This window comes from Trachypithecus francoisi, unplaced genomic scaffold (assembly GCF_009764315.1).
Source record: "Trachypithecus francoisi isolate TF-2019V2 unplaced genomic scaffold, Tfra_2.0 Lachesis_group5, whole genome shotgun sequence".
Classification (NCBI taxonomy): domain Eukaryota; kingdom Metazoa; phylum Chordata; class Mammalia; order Primates; family Cercopithecidae; genus Trachypithecus; species Trachypithecus francoisi.
In genome coordinates, this window is record NW_022681470.1 from 26,099,150 (window position 1) to 26,117,171 (window position 18,022).

The window sequence follows — 18,022 nt, forward strand, 5'->3', positions numbered from 1 at the left end:
TCTCCCTCACTGATCTTTTTCTGACATACAAGAAGAGCATCTCTGGATGTGTGATGATGCAGCCTCAGCTGCAACTAATCCTAGGTAAATAGTTTTTTAAAGGTCTTTGTAGAAAAAATCAGTATGAAGGAAAAAGGGATTTATGATGGACAGAAAAATGACCAAAATTATATTTATAAATAAAAATAAAAACTACTGAACATATAATACTAAGTAAAATTTTGTAAAGGATATATAATATTAATAAATCAGAGCCAAAGTACAATTCTTACCTTTTGGGGAGTTCAGTTATAGATCTGTTTTTGTCAATAAAAATCTTAGTAACAATTTTCTTTTTAAATTTTATAACACTATCTGTTACACATTCATCATTAGTTTTATAGTGGACTTAGGGTGCCCCTTAAAGCAGATACAGCTTAAATCATAATACCCAAGTCTTTTCAAATACATGGAAAGCCTTCCTAAGAAGGATGGGTACAAACATGCCAAAATTGCAAAGACTACAGTAAATACCTAACTTTTCAATGCCCAGACACAGATGGACAACCACAAGTATCAGATCATCCAGGAAAATATGAACTTACCAAATAAACCAAATAAGGCACAAGGGATCAATCCTGAAGAAACAGACATGTTTGACCTTTCAGAGTATTCAAAATAGCTCTGCTATATGTTTCAAAATCAACCCTGGCTAGGGGCCTGAAGCAAACCAGTTTAGTGCTAACAAAAAAAAAATCTAATCTACTTTATTTTCACTCTACCTTCTCTCCCACGTATTCCTTATTTCTCACTCTACCGCTCCAAGCTTCAACTTCTTTGTTCCTAAATATTTTATGAAAAAGTTCAAAACACTTTTTCTTCTAGATAAGCAATATTTGTGTTTTCTTAACGTCATGCTGTGGTTTGAATTTTCAAATTTCATGAAAATTTGTGTTTCTTGAAAAAAAAAAAAAACAAACAAACAAACAAAAAAAACCTCTGCTAAGGAAACCCAAGAAATTCAAGATAACACAGAGAAGAAATTCAGAATTCCATCAGATAAACTTAACAATGAGATTGAAATAATTAAAAAGAATTGAGCAGGAATTCTGGAGCTGAAAAATGCAAAAAGCATACTGAAGAAGGCATCAGAGTCTTTTAATAACAGAATTGATCAAGCAGAACAAAGAATTGGTGAACTTGAAGACAGGCTATTTGAAAATATACAGAGGAGACAAAAAAAGAATAAAAAACAATGAAGCACACTTACAGGATCTAGGAAATAGTCTGGAAAGGGCAAATCTAAGAGTTATTGGCCTTATAGAAGAAGTAGAGAAAGAGATAGGGGTAGAAAGTTTATTCAAAGGGCTGATAACAGAGACCTTCCCACACCTAGAGAAAGATACCAATATCCAAATACAAGACGGTTTATAGAAAACATCAAACAGATTTAATCCAAAGAAGACCACCTCAAGGCATTTAATAATCTAACTCCCAAATGTCAAGGATAAAGAAAGAATTCTAAAAGCAGCAAGAGTAAAGAAGCAAATAAACAATGGAGCTCCAATACATCTAGGAACAGATTTTTCAATAGGAACCTTACAGGCTGGGAGAGAGGTATTACATATTTAAAGTGGTGAAGGAAAAAAAGACTTTTATCCTATAGTAGTATATTTAGTGAAAATATCCTTCAAACATGAAGGAGAAATAAAGACTTTCCCAGACAAACAGAAGTCGAGAAACTTCATCAACACCAGACCTGTTCTATGAGAAATGTTAAAGGGAGTACTTCAATCGGAAAAAAAAAGACATTAATGAGCAACAAATAATCACCTGAAGATACAACACTCACTGGTAATAGTAAGTACACAGAAAAACACAGGACATTATAACACTATAACTGTGGCGTATAGAGAAATGCAAATCAAAACCACGATGCAGTACCATCTCACACCAGTCAGAATGGCTATTACTAAGAAGTCAAAATGGCTGGGTGCAGTGGCTCACACCTGTAATCCCAGCACTTTGGGAGGTCGAGGCAGAAGAATCACGAGGTCAAGAGTTCGAGACCAGCCTGGTCAACATAGTGAAACCCTGTTATCTACTAAAAATACAAAAATTAGTCAGGCGTGGTGGCGGGTGCCTGTAGTCCCAGCTACTTGAGAGTCTGAGGCAGGAGAATTGCTTGAACCGGGGAGGAGGAGATTGCAGTAAGCTGAGATCGTGCCACTGCACTCCAGCCTGATGACAGAGCGAGACTCTGTCTCTAAATAAATAAATAAAATCCATTACAAATGACACTGGAGAAATTCAAAAAAATCTTTATGGCTACTACAAGCAACTATATGCCAATAAACTGAAAACTCTAGAAAAAAACAGAAAAATAACTAGATACATACAATCTACCAAGATTGAACCAGGAAGAAATTCAAAACCTAAAGAGACCAATAAGAAGTAATGATATCAAAGCCATAATAAAGTCTCTCAGTAAAGAAAAGTCCAAAAAATAGAGGAGGAAGGACTACTTCCAAACTCATTCTATGAGGACAGTATTACCCTGATACCAAAACCAGACAATGACACATATAAATAAACAAACAAATAAATAAAACTACAGGTCAATATCTCTGATAAATATTAATGCAAAACTCGTCAACAAAATACTTGCAAACTGAATTCAGCAATACATTAGAAAGATCATTCATTATGACTAAGTGGGATTTATCCCTGGAATGCAAGAATGGTTCAACATAAGCAAATCAATCAATGTGATCGGGCATATCAGAAGAATGAAAGATAAAAACCATACAATCATTTTCATTGATGTTGTAAAAGCATTTGATAAAACTCAACATACCTTCATGATGAAAACTCTCAAAAAACTGAATATAGAAGGAACATACCTCAACATAATAAAAGCATATTTGACACATATAACAGACCCACAGCTAGTATCATACTCAATGGGGAAAAACCAAAAGCCTTTCCTCTGAGATCTGAAACATGACGAAGGTGCCCATTATCACTACTGTTATTCAACATAATAATGGAAACCCTAGCCAGAACAATCACACAAGAGAAAGATATAAAGGGCATCCAAATTGGAAAGGAAGAAGTCAAATTATCCTTGTTCACAGATGATATGATTTTATATTTTGAAAAACCTAAAGACTCCACTAAAAGACTCTTAGAACTGATAAATTCAGTAAAGTTGCAAGATACAACATCATACAAATATCAGTGGTACTTCTATATGCCAACAGTGAACAATCCGAAAAAGAAATTTTAAATAGTTATCCCATTTACAATAGCCACAAATAAAATAAAATACCTAAGAATTAACAAAAGAAATGAAGTGAAGATCTCTACAGTGAAAACTATAGAACACTGATGAAATAATTTGAAAAAGACACCAAAAAATGGGAAGCTATTCCATGTTCATGGAATTGGAAGAATTAATATTGTTAAAATGTCCACACTACCTAAAGCAATCTACAGATTCAATGTAATCCCTATCAAAATACCAATGTCGTTCTTCAAAGAATATAAATAGGAAAAACAATTCTAGAATTTATTTGGAACCACAAAAATCTCAGAATAGCCAAAACCATCCGAAGCAAAAATAACAAAACTAAAAAAATCACATTAACTGACTTCAAATTATACTACAGAGCTATAGTAATCCAAACATCATGGTGCTGACATAAAAACAGACACATAGACCAATGGAACAGAATAGAGAACCCAGAAAAAATCCACACACCTACAGTCAACCCATTTTCAACAAAAGTGCAAACACGATACACTAGGGAAAAGACAGCCCCTTTAATAAATGGTGCTGGGAAAACTGGATATCTATATGCAGAAGAATGAAACTAGACCCCCCTATCTCCAGCCAGATACAAAAATAAAATAAAAATGGATTAAAGTGTTAAATCTAAGACCTCAAACTATGAAACTACTACAAGAAAACATGGGAGAAAATCTCTAGGACATTGGTCTGGGCAAAAATTTCTTGAGCAATGCCCCACAAACATAGGCAACCAAAGCAAAAAGGGACAAACGGGATCACATCAAGTTAAAAACCTTCTGCACAGCAAATAAAACAATCAACAAAGTGAAGAGACAACCCACAGAGTGGGAGAAAATATTTGCAAACTACCCATCTGACAATGGATTAATAACCAGAACACCTAAGGAGCTCAAACAACTCAACAGGAGGAAATCTAATAATCTGACTACAAAATGGGCAAAAGATCTGAATAGATATTTCTCAAAAGAAGACATACAAATGGAAAATAGGCATATGAAAAGGTGTTCAATATCACTGATCATCAGAGAAATGTAATCAAAACTACAATGAGATATCATCTTATCCCAGTTAAAATGGCTCTTATCTAAAAGACAGGCAATAAAAAATGCTAGTGAGGATGTGGAGAACAGGGGACCCTTGTATACTGCTGTTAGGAATGTAAATTAGCAAAACCATTACGGAGAACACAGTTTGGAGGTTTCTCACAAAACTAAAAATTGGGCTACCATATGATCCAGCAATCCCACTGCAGGGTATATACCCAAATAAAAGGGAATCAGGATATTGAAGAGATATCTGCATTCCTATGTCTGTTGCAGCACTGTTTACAATAGCTAAGATCTGAAAGCAACCTAAATGTCCATCAACAGATGAATGGATAAAGAAAATGTGGTACATATACATAATGAAGTACCATTAAGCCATAAAAAAGAATGAGATCCAGTCATTTGCAACAACAGAGATGGAACTGGAGATCATTATGTTAGGTGAAATAAGCTAGGCACAGAAAGACAAACATCGCATGTTCTCACTTATCCTTGGGTTCTAAAAAAATGGAAAAAAATTGAACTCATGGACATAGAGAGTAGAAAGATGGTTACCAGAAGTTGGGAAGAGTAGTGGGAGGCTATAGGGAAAGTGGGGGTGAATAACAGGCACAAAAATATAAAATAAATACAAAAATATAAAAATAAAAAGAATGACTAAGACCTACTGATAGCACAGTAGGGTGACTGTAGCCAATAATAACTTAATTGTACATTTTAAAATAACTTAAAGGTGTAACTGCATTGCTTGTAACAAAAGGATATCAAAGGATAAATGTATCAAAAGGATAAATGCTTGATGGGACACAGTACATTCACCATAATGTGCTTATTTCACATTGCATGGCCTGTATCAAAACTATCTCATGAACCCCATAAATATATATACCTACTATGTAACCATAAAAATTTAATTTTTTATAAAAAAGAAATTTGCCAAGATCACACAGCTTATAAACAGAGGTGAACCCAGGCAGCTTGACTCCAGATGTCCTGCTCTTAGCCAGTCTCCTTAACCGTGGCAAGAAGGGATCGAAACTCCCTTCTGAGAGACACTGGACTAAGATTTCTAGAAACAGCAACTATGTTCTTTCAATTTAACCCCCTATTAAGACAAATCAGGTTTTAAAAACCAATACAATCATAACAATAAAAATCAAGCCACACTTATCAGACTTGTAATTCTAACAATGCACTGAAAAAAATGTACATTGCATTTCGTAATGCTGTATTTTAGGAAAAATTGCTTCACAATAGGCAGCAAAATATTTTTGTTCATACAAAAGTGCTCCCTTCTTTAAATCATACTAAATGGATTACATAATGCATGATGAAGAAATGTCTTAAACCAACTAGAAGTCTTATTTTCATGATTTGCATGCTGAAGGGTCAGTAACTAGTCTCAATCTATTTCAAGCCAAGTATCTGCTTCTGTTTGACTTAAAAGATATTCTGGAGTAAATTATGTAGATGATAAAGGTTACAGTTCAACAGGCTTCTAAAGTTTAGTCTGAGTCTCCATGAACCCATATTCACCTTGAATGACATTATAATAGAAATCAACAGCATCAGTAACCAAAACAGCATGTTACAGGTAGCAAAACAGACACATAGACCAATGGAGCAGAATAGAGATCTCACAAGTAATACCACACATCTACAACCATCTCATCTTTGACAACCCTGACAAAAACAAGCAATGGGGAAAGGATCTCCTATTCAGTAAATGGTGCTGGGAAAACTGACTAGCCATACACAGAAAAATGAAACTGGACCCCTTACACCTCATACAAAAATTAAGTCAAGATGGATTAAAGACTTAAATGTAAAATCCAATACCATAAAAACCCTAGAAGAAAACCTAGGCAATACCATTCAGGACACAGGCATGGGCAAAAACTTCATGACAAAAAGGCCAAATGCAATTGCAACAAAAGCAAAAACTGACAAATAGGATCTAATTAAACTAAAGGGCTTCTGCAGAGCAAAAGAAACTATCATCACAGTGAACAGGAAACCTACAGAATGGGAGAAAATTTTTGCAATCTACCCATCTGAAAAAGTCTAATATCCAGAATTTACAAGGAACTTAAACATATTTATAAGAAAAAAATAAACAACCCCATCCAAAAGTGGGCAAAGGATATGAACAGACACTTCTCAAAAGAAGACATTTATGTGGCCAACAAACATATGAAAAAAAGCTCAACATCACTGATTATCAGAGAAATGCAAATCAAAACCACAATGAGATACCATCTCATACCAGTTAGAATGATGATTAAAAAGTCAGGAAACAAGGGGCTGGCAAGGCTGTGGAGAAATAGGAACGCTTTTACATTGTTGGTGGGAATGTCAATTAGTTCAGCCATTGCGGAAGATGACTGGCGATATGCACTGGCGATTCCTCAAGGATCTAGAAGCAGAAATAGCATTTGACCCGGCAATTCCACTACTGGATACGTACCCAAAGGAATATAAATCATTCTACTAAAAAGACACATGCACATGTATGTTTACTGCAGCACTATTTACAATAGCAAAGACATGGAACCAATCCAAATGCCCATCAATGACAGACTGGATAAAGAAAATGTGGTACATATATACCATGGAATACTGTGCAGCCATAACAAGGTGTCAGATCATGTCCTTTTCAGGGACATGGATGAAGCTGGAAGCCATCATCTTCAGCAAACCAGCACAGGAACAGAAAACCAAATACTACACGTTCTCACTCATAAGTGGGAGTTGAACAATGAGAACATGTAGACACCCAGGGGGAACAACACATACCAGGGCCTGTTGGGGGGTGGGGGATGAGGGGAGGGAACACGACGAGTCAATAGATACAGCAAATCACCATGGCACACGTGTACCTATGTAACAAACATGTTCTGCACATGTATCCTGATTTTTTTAGAAGAAAAAAATATATATATATAGAAGGAAATCAACACCATTTAAGAACCTGCCCCCCCAAGCCAGCTGCTTCCAGTAAGGGTGAGTGAAAAGTGGCTTCTAAACAAGGAACTTTTCACTTTGCCTTGAACATTCTGAGAACATAGCAGACAATTAAAAATGTATTACCTACATAGTAGGCAAACAAGCATAGTAATTCACATTGTTTTACTTAGATGTCACAGTGATAAGTACAATAGAAATAAAAACACAAGGAAAAGGTTTATATTATCCTATTGCCAGAGGCTAGATTTTAAGCACTAACTTGTTTTGTACCTATCCTTTATCACATAGTCTTCCTCCAAGGCTTCCTTCAAAGACCAAGAAATTTTCTTACATTGAATAGTGTCAAATATTAACCTGACTTTAGTGTGACCATAACCAGTTTTGAGCCTGTCCAGGTTGTTCACAGAGACTTATTGCTTCTTCATAAATCTATCTCATAAAGACAGACAGAAGCCAAGCTCAAGTAAAAAGAGTCTTCATGTGTTAAGAATCTAATTTGTCAACTCTAACTTAGCATTTCTCATTAATAAAGGAAAACAAATTATAACAGAAGAAAATGTTAGGTGAATTATTAAATTTAGTTAGCTATCCTATTTCACTTAAATTCTTTAAACACTAAGAATAACCGTTGCAATCACTTTTTGCTTTTAAAAAATTACAGTTTAAAAACAAATGTTTTCTTTTGAAAAAACACTTTCAACAGAATTTCACATATTTCCAAGATTGTGTTTTTTAATGTCACTTCAAGACAATATCTCAGAAATAGAATGCATTAGTTTTAGTCTTTACAGAAAAAAAGTCAATGATGCAGTGAACAGAACACAAACGCTTGTATTTCCCCAACTGTGATGTTTAAGATGTACTTTCACCTTAATTCCTGCTAAATTTTGTTAGTGAAAAATGCCAGAAAAGAACCATTTCCACAGTTTAGTATAAAGCAGGAAGCTGGTCAAACAAGATGGAATCATTTAAAAAAGTACACATCCAGTTTCAGGGGAGAAACAGCTTTTTAAACTTCACCTCGGGCCCTATGATCTTGAAAATTTTTGCTGACTTCTGTAGATCACTGCCCAGTGGAAAAAAAAAAAATGCCACACACCATCTATCAAGGGAAACCTCTCTGAAAAGCAAGGCTGAACTTTCCTTTAGACATCTCAAAGAAAACATGGTTATTATGAAGTCTTCCCAGACCAACCCCAGCCAATGGATATTTCTGTAATTGGAATTTGATTTTCACAGAATTTCAGAGATCAAAGGAACATTAACAATGAGGAAACAGAAGCTCAGATAAGTTAAGTGACTTGGCAAAAATTACATTGACTTGTTAAGTGGCTTAGTTGAACAAGGACCCTTGTTTCTTCACGGCAGACTGATGTTCCCACAGCAGAACACTGGGTTGTCGTCTAATTTTGTATTACACAACACAATTATCTCTCTGATAAAATTATGAAATTCTCAAAGACAGAGGCTATATCACTTATGTCTATTGAAACTTCAAGCTGGCTCTCCTAGTTCTGGGACCTTAAAATACTCAAATAAAATATTTACCAAAATAAAGATCTAAAGGAGTAAATAAATGTGCACAGCAATACATCTTGACAAAATGGCAAAAATTCACTCTTCCATATTCAAAAAACTCCCCCCAAAACTCTAATATTTGTTTGTAAGTTCGTTTACTTATATTTCCAGAAAGATTCTCAAAGAGGATATCTTTTCTTACTTTTCTGGATAACTACGGGCTTCTCTGACTACCATCTTAAACGAATATACTTGGCAAAGTATTAAGTAACTCCAGGACATGAGTTACCCATCAGAGATCACTTGCCAACAACTAACTGAACCGCAATATTCCAAAAAGAGAGATGGCTCTTAATCAATAAATAAATTCTGGGGCTAATTATAGTGGCATGAAAATATTTAAGCAATTATAAACTATTCACTTAATATTCAGTTAGAAAATTGACTTTATTATTGAGCTAGAAATCATCTGATAACACAGAAAGTAACAATATAAATGCTAACTTTGAGTTTTTCCAAAAAAGCAACTGTTGTCAAGGTCACAAACACACTGAGCCAAGTCTTGTTATTCCTTTGTCCCATAGCTATTGTACCACTCTGCCTGAAAGTGGATGTGCTAGACATTTTCCATTTGTCCCTCCAGACCATCACTCTGCTCTTCCCCATCCTGTTCTAAGCCTGATCAGCTGGCCTCCATGAACTTCATCAAAGGACCCCCTTGCCCTTGGACTTTTACATAGGTTTGGCCAGTAGAAGCCAGTGGCTACATATCAAAGGAAGAACGAGTGGCCAAGATATTTATTCTACTTCCTCCTCCTTGCCAGATCACATTGGTTAAGTTTCTCCTCTGCAATGAAGACCACAGCTCATGTCAAACAGCCTTTCCATTACAGCTGCTCTCTGGTAGTTCTCTCCGTTTTCCCTGATAGGTCAAGAAGTAGTAAAGGCTCCCTGTTGTCACTAACCTCAACTTCTGCTTCTTGAACCATCCCTTGTTAGTTTCTGTTACTCTGCCCATACCTTTGTAATTAGTCCCTTTAGTGAACTGTCCAGTTATCCCATTTCAGTATTGACACGGTTTGGTTCTGGGTCCCCAGTCAAATCTCATCTTGAATTATAATCCCCATGTGTCAAGAGAGGGACCTGGTGGAAGGTGATTGGATTACAGGGGCAGTTTTCCTCATGCTGTTCTTGTGATAGCGAGTTCTCATGAGAGCTGATGGTTTTAAAAGTGGCAGTTTCCCCTGCACATTCTCTCTCTCCTGCCACCTTGTGAAGAAAGTGTCTGCTTCCCCTTTGCCCACTGCCATGATTGTTAACTTTCCTAAGGCCTCCATAGCCATGCAGAATTGTGAGTCAGTTAAACCTCTTTCCTTCATAAATTACCCAGTTTCAGGTATTCTTTACAGCAGTGTGAAAATGGACTAATTCAGAGAATTGGTACTGGCAGAGTGGGGTACTGATATAAAGGTAACCTGACAATATGGAAGCATCTTTGGAACTAGATAACAGGCAGGGGTTGGAAAAGTTTGGAAGGCTCAGAAGAAAAGAAGATGTGGGAAAGTTGTGAGCTTCCTAGAGACTTGTTGAAGGGTTTTGACAAAAATGCTGACAGTGATATGGACAATGATGTCCAGGCTGAGGTGGTCTCAGATGAAGATGAGGAACTTCGTGGGAACTGGAGTAAAGGTCACTCATGTTATGCTTTAGCAAAGAGACTGGCAACATTTTGCCTCTGCCCTAGAGATCTGTGGAACTTTGAACTCGAGAGATGATTTAGGGTATCTGGCAGAAGAAATTTCTAAACAGAAAAGAATTCAAGAGGTGGCCTGGCATTTTCTGAAAGCTTTCAGTCAGATGTGTTCACAAAGAGATGGTTTGAAATTGGAACTTATGTTTAAAAAAGAAGCAGAGAAAAAGGTTTGGAAAACTTGGAGCCTGGCCAAGTGGTAGAAAAGAAAACCCATTTTCTAGGGGGAAATTCAAGCTAGCTGAATAAATAAATTTTTTTTGCACAAAAAAAGAGAAACAGAATGTTAATAGCCAAGACAATGGGGAAAATGTCTCCAGGGCATGTCAGAGATCTTCATGACAGCCCCTCTTATCACAGACCTGGAAGCCTAGGAGAGAAAAATGGTTTCGTGGGCTGGGCCTGGGGCCCCACTGCTCTGTGTGGCCCTGGGGCATGACACCCTGAGTCTCAGCCACTCCAGCTCCAGCTGAGGCTAAAAGGGGCCAAGATACAGCTTGGGGCATTGCTTTAAAGGGTGCAAGCCCCAAGCCTTGGCAGCTGACACATGGTGTTGGGCTTGCAAGTATGTGCAGAAGACAAGAGCAGAGCTTTGGGAGGCTCCATCTAGATTTCAGAGGATGTATGAAAACACCTAGATGTCCAGGCAAAAGTCTGCTGCTAGGGCAGAGCCCTCATGGAGAGCCTCTACTAGGGCAATGCAGAGAGAAAATGTGGGGTCAGGGCTCCCACACAGAAGAGAGTCAATGTCCTCCAGACTCCAGAATAGGAGATCCACTGACAGCTTGCACCATGTGCCTGAAAAAGCCAGGGGCACTCGATGCCAGCCTTTGAAAGCAGCCATGTGGGCTGTCCCCTACAGATCCACAGGGAAGGAGCTGCCAATGCCCTGGGAGCTCACCTCTTCCATCAGCATGCCCTGGATGTGAGACATGGAATCAAAGGAGATCATTCTGGAGCTTTAAGATTTAACGTGTTATAAAAAAAATTTAACAAGTGCCCTGCCAGGTTTTGGACTTGCATAGGGCCTGTGGCCTCTTTGGTTTGGCCAATTTTCTCCTGCCTCAGTTTCCCGAGTAGCTGGGACTACAGGCACATGCCACCATGCCTGGCTAATTTTTTTGTATTTTTATAACAGAGAGGGTTTCACCGTGTTGGCCAGGCTGATCTCGAACTCCTAACCTCAAGTGATCCTCCTGCCTTGGCCTCCCAAAGTGCTGGGATTACAGGAGTGAGCCACTGCACCTGGCCCACATTGTCTTGATTACTGTTGGTTTATAGGAAGTTTTGAAACCAGAAAGTATAAGTTTTCCAGTTTTGTTATTCTTGTTCAAAACATCTTGGCTAATCTGGGCCCTTCACATTTCCATATCAAATTTAGGATCAGCTTGTCAATTTCTGCAAAAATGCCCACTGGGATTTTGATAGGAATTGCACTAAACCTATCTACTAATTTAGAGAGAATTGCCACCTTAACCATATTAAGTCTTCCAATCCATGAAGGTTGAATGTTTCCATTTATTTAGGTCTTTAATTTTACTCAGTATCATTTTGTAGTTTTCAGTGTACAATTCTTTCAGTTATTCCTGAGTATTCTTTTGGTGTCATTGAAGTGGAGTTAATTTCTTTTTTTGTTGTTGTTGTTGTTGTTGTTGAGGCGGAGTCTCACTCTGTCGCCCAGACTGGAGTGCAGTGGCTGGATCTCAGCTCACTGCAAGCTCCGCCTCCCGGGTTTACGCCATTCTCCTGCCTCAGCCTCCCGAGTAGCTGGGACTACAGGCGCCCGCCACCTCGCCCGGCCAGGTTTTGTATTTTTAGTAGAGACGGGGTTTCGCCGTGTTAGCCAGGATGGTCTCGATCTCCTGACCTGGTGATCCACCCGTCTCGGCCTCCCAAAGTGCTGGGATTACAGGCTTGAGCCACCGCGCCCGGCCAGAGTTAATTTCTTAATCTCTTTTTCAGAGTGTTCATTACAGTATATAGAAATATAATTCATTTTTGTGAAATCAATTGCTCTTGTATTCTGTAACCTTGATGAACACATTAGTTGTAGTAATTTTTTTGTGGAATCCTTAGGATTTTCTATATATAGGGTCACATCCTCTGTGAATAAAGGCAGTTTTATCCTCTCCAGTCTAGATGTCTTTCATTTATTTCTTGCCTTACTGTACCAACTAGAACTTTCATTCCAGTGTTGTATAAAATTGTGAGAGCAGACATCCTAGCCTTGTTCCCAATCTCAGGAAGAAAGCATTCACACTTACCATTTAAATATGTTCCTTTTTCATAAACCCCCTTAGGTTAAAGTTCACTTCTACTTCTGATTTGTTGAGAATTTTTATTATGAATGGTATTGAATTTTGTAAAGTGTTTTTCTGCGTCTATGATTATATGTGTTTTATCCTTTCTTTCACTATTTTTTTGTGTGTTATATTCATTGATTTTCAGATGTTAAATCTTTTTGGCATAAATCCCATTGGATCATGGTATATAAACCATTCTATGTGTTGCTAATATTGCTGATACTTTATTGAAGATTTTTTTGCCTCTATTCATGATGTTGGTCTGTAGTTTTCTTTTCTTGCAATGTCTTAATCTGGCTTTGGTATAGGACAATACTGGCTTCACTGAGTGAGTTGTACTTCCTCCTCTGTTTTCCAGTAAAGTTTGTGAGATTGCTATTATTTATTGTTTAAATGTTGAATAGAATTCATAAGAGTAGTTATCTGGGTATGAGCTTTGTAGAATGATTTTTAGTTACGAATTCAATTGCTTTATTTAGTATAGCTCTATTCAGATTCTCTATTTCTTCTTGAGTTTTAGCAGTTATGTCTTTCAATGATTTTGCCCATTTCCTCTAAGTTATCTAATTTAATGGGAGAAAGTTGTTCCTAGTATTCCCTTATAATCCTTTTAATTTCTGTAGGGATAGGAGCGATGTCTCCTCTTTCATTACCGATTTTGATAATTTGTATCTTCAGTCTTTTTTCTTGGTCAGTCTAACCAAAGTTTTGCCTATGCTAATTGTTTCCAATAACTGATTTTTAGTTTCATTGATTTCCTCCATTTTCTATTTTACTGTTTTCTACTCCAATACTTATTTCCTTTCTTTTCTATTTCCTTTAGGTTTAATTCATTCCTATTTTTCTTTTTCTGTTCTCTTTTTTATTTTCTAGTAGAGATGGGGGGGCGGTCTCACTATGTTGTCTAGACTAGTCTCAAACTTCTGGCCTTAAGTAATTCTCTCACTTTGCCTCCCTAAGTGCTGGGATTACATGAGTGAATCATCACACTTTGCCTTTTTTTTGTTTTTTGTTTTTTGTTTTAAGGTAGAACCTTAAGTTGCTGATTTGAAACCTCTCTTCTATTCCAGTTCAGTCCTTTCTCCTTGGTTTCTTGATGTTCAAGTGTCAGAATACTCTACAACTTGGTCTTTAGACCCTTGATCTTTAGCTACACTCACTCTGTTATCATCTTGTCTAGTCTCATGACTTTAAATATAATCTATATATTGACAGTGCTCAGGCCAGACCACTCCCTCTAAATTTTAGGTGCATATATCTATCCAACTGCCTTTTATCTTAGATATTAGACAGCTCTAGTTTAACAGACCCCAAGTTGAAATCCTGCTCCCAGCCCCCTAACACAAATTTGCTTCTTCACCAATCTTCCGCATCTTAGTTAACAGCAATGCTATCCTTACCATTGCTCAGAACAAAATCCTAGGGTCATCTTTGAACTCTATCCTTGACTCATTTTCTCTCAGACCATAGATCCAATTCATCAGGAAATCCTATTAGATCTACCTGCAAAACATATACACATTCTAGCCACTTTACTACCTCCACTGCGAACCCCCTACTCCAAGCCACCATACTCCCTCACGTAGATTATATCCTCATAACTAATCTCTCTACTTCCATCTTTGCCCCCCTATATCTACTCTTAAAAAAATATAGCCAGAGAAGATTCTGTAAAAATATAAATTGTATCACCTCATTCCTCTGCTTAAAATTTGCCAACTCAGCCTATGAGAATAATGTCAACCCACTTTCAACAGCACACAAAGCCGTCCAGAATCTGGCCTTCAGTGATACGTCTGACTTCATCTCCCACAACTCTCACTCTTGCTTACTTTGCCTTAGCCACACTGTTTCTTGAACACATGGCATGCTCCCACCTAAAAAAGTCTGTCCACTGTCTTATTTCCTGGAATACTTTTTCCCCAATATTTACATGGCTTATCCTTTCTCACCCTCAAGACTTTGCTCAGGTATCATCATCTTCTCCACAAGACCAACTCTGGCCACCTCCCTTTAAATGATATTCAACACCACTATCAGTACCCCCAACATTCATTACTCTGTTCATTTTTTCCCCTAGCACTTATTTACCTTCAAGCATAATGTATACTATACTTCAAATGTTTATTGCTTATTGCATATCTGCTCCAATAGAATGCAAGCCCTTTTAGGGCAGAGATTTTTGTCGGTTTTACTTATGGATGCATCCCAAGGGACTAGGTATATGCATTGCATTTATCAGATATCTATTAAGTATTTGTTGAATGAATAAATTTAAAAAGCAGAACTCTTCTAGCTATCATCAATTGAAATGTTAGTTATGCCTTAAAAGTTGAATTTATTCATCCCTTCATTCATTCCACAAATATTGAATGGTTTCTCTTTGCCAGGCACTGCAATAGACAGTGGGGATATTCAAGACAGAAGACAGACAAGGCCCTGTTGACATGCAGCTTACTTACTAATTTTCTGTCTCTCTTTATAGAATGTAAGAGTAAAAAATATATATAATTCTTGTAATAATATATGTTATAGCCAGGCATCATAGCTCATGCCTATAATTGCAGCTACTCAGGAGGCTGAGGCAGGAAGATCGCTTGAGCCCAGAAGTTGGAGTTATGACTGTACCACACTGCACTCCAGCCTGGGCGACACAGCGAGACGCCATTTCTAAAAATGTAAGTAAATAAATAAATTGTGTTACAAAAACAATAGGATAAATAAGTAAACATGCCAATTATTAGGGGTAGTGAGCTAGGGAGTACCCCTTCAACTAGAATAACAACTACACTTGATCTGAGATGTCAAAACAGGATGAGGAAAAGCCAGTCATGCAGAAACCTGGGGTAAAAAAAATTCCAGGTGGACAAAAGGTATAAAGTTTTGGGAGGAAGATGGACCTTTGCAAGTTTAACAAACAACAAAGCCAGTATGATTTGAAGGTAGAGTATGAGGAGAAGATACAGTGGGATGGCATCCTATGGCATCTATCCATTGTAGAGGCCCTAAACCCACTCTGACATTTGTAGTAAATTAGATGCATCCTGGAATGGTACTTTTATATCACCTTCTCTCTCCTGTGCTCCCTCCTCCCATATTCTTTTTTCTTTCAAGAGTAAGAGCCAATGGCATAGACGAGCAGTATCATTGCTAAGAAATCTGAAAAGACTATTCTTTAGTTCACCTAGTACTCCTGTGCAAACAGAAAAAGTTGTACCTCCCTCAGAATATTTTACTGCCACCTGTTAGAAAAATACATAATCAATAAGAATATCAGCAACTCACTCATAATTGTACAAGGTCCTATATGTAGTATGTAGCAGCCCTGGTTGCAGAGATAGAGAAAAGTAGCTCTATGCAAAATATGCAAACCAAAATGGTTCCATCTTTTCCTGTATGTCATATACCAAATGCTGCAGATGCTAAATATAAATATAGATTTACATGCATTGCAAATTACTACTATTCTGCATTAGCTACTGATTCTGATAGCATTTTCCTCATGAGAAAAAGAATGAGTCTTTTTGAATATTAGTCAATGAAGAAAATACTGTGTTTACGGTAAAGTGATACAGATTTAAGTGGTTGTAACCACGAAGGTACCTTTATAAAAGTGGTCGAAGTCTTGATACATCCACAAGTCTTAGAAGTAGTAATCATCAGACAGTCTAGCTGAAGAAGATACTAAGACAGTGTTTTCTTTGGAATGCATTTGCCTATATTATCTCATGTAATTCAAACATTATTTTTATTTTGTAGTTTCCTGTTTAAGTTTTTTAAAATGTCAAAGGATATTTTGGTAAAGTAACAGATTCCAAAAAAAAGGCCAAAAAAAAAAAAAAACCCGCATTTTCAAGCTTAATCCCAAAGAAGATCATTAGTTTCATCATTTATGCTAAAGTTTTCTAATTTAGGTAAGAAAAATGTGTGTCTTTGACTTTATGAGAAATAATCTGTGACACTGTATCCATCTGTGATTTCTAGATAAACAGCATTCGAATGCCATTTCAATATGATTAAAATTAATAAGCAACTAATAAAATCCATAAAGAATAGCTTTTCCTGGAAGTGTCCAATGATGGAAGAGTGCCACCTAGTGTTCAATGTGGATTCAACATATCCTGCCCAAAAAGTCATTTCACAAAGCCGTTTTACATATACCCTCAATTTTAGCCCTGTAGTTATTCATCAAACCATAGTAATTTTGCAGAGCCCTAGTCAAGTATCAAAATATGAATTCTGAATCCCTGAAAAAAATGTATATCACCTATATCCACTAGAAATTGAGTTTTTGAAAAGGAAGTTAAATTTCTTTCTATAGCTACATAAAAGCAAAAAAAGAGTTACAAAAAAAAAAAAAATTAAACATCATGACCCTAAGTAGTAGGCTGGAAAGAATATGAGGCTCTAGGCTTAACTGGCTCAAATCTGGGCCCTACTGCTTTCTAGCAGTATAATCTTTAGTATTTTTAAAAACTGAGGTTTTCCTTATGTGAAAAGAATTTAATATACAGTAGGCATTCAATAAGTGATAGCTATTAATTATTAAGAAAAAGAGCTTCCCCATTCTGACTTATGAGTTAATAAGTTTCCTTTTTTAAAGAAAAGTGAAAGCAAGTTTACTAAGAAAGTAAAGGCGTAAAAGAATGCCTACTCCATAGGCAGAGCAGCCTCCTATTGTTTTTAATACATTCCCTCCAGTCATCAGGACTTTAGGAAACATTTTAATGAAAGGATAGCTTGTGCCAGGTCAACAATTTCATTTCTCTCTAATTCCTTGCATGAAAGAGGACCTAATCTAAGGGGGGGGGGGGGTATCCTTTGCCCAATCAGCCCCAAATAAGTTTAAAGCTTTTAAACTTATTGATGAAATTATCAGATTCGAACAGCCACTCTTATGGAATATGAGTGACATTCAGTGAATTCTCTTCCACTGCTTTCTAACATCTAAGATCCATACACCTGGCCGGGCGCGGTGGCTCAAGCCTGTAATCCCAGCACTTTGGGAGGCCGAGACGGGCAGATCACGAGGTCAGGATTTCGAGACCATCCTGGCTAACACGGTGAAACTGCGTCTCTACTAAAAAATACAAAAAGCTAGCCAGGCGAGGTGGCGGGTGCCTGTAGTCCCAGCTACTCAGGAGGC

The 18,022-nt window shown here is 37.1% G+C and overlaps 1 protein-coding gene across 2 annotated transcripts in view; it reads right to left on the bottom strand.

The window, feature by feature from the left end:
* The window catches only part of NME7 (NME/NM23 family member 7), a 235,379-nt gene that overhangs the window by 202,948 nt on the left and 14,409 nt on the right, over positions 1-18,022 (bottom strand). The window contains exon 1 of one of the 2 annotated variants that reach the window (XM_033198963.1): positions 14,277-14,281. The exons of the other annotated variant lie outside the window; for it this stretch is intronic. Coding sequence (XP_033054854.1) covers positions 14,277-14,279 — 3 coding nt within the window. The 5' untranslated portion in view covers positions 14,280-14,281. Of the gene's footprint in view, positions 1-14,276; positions 14,282-18,022 lie in introns of those variants that run through there. 2 annotated transcript variants of the gene reach the window in all.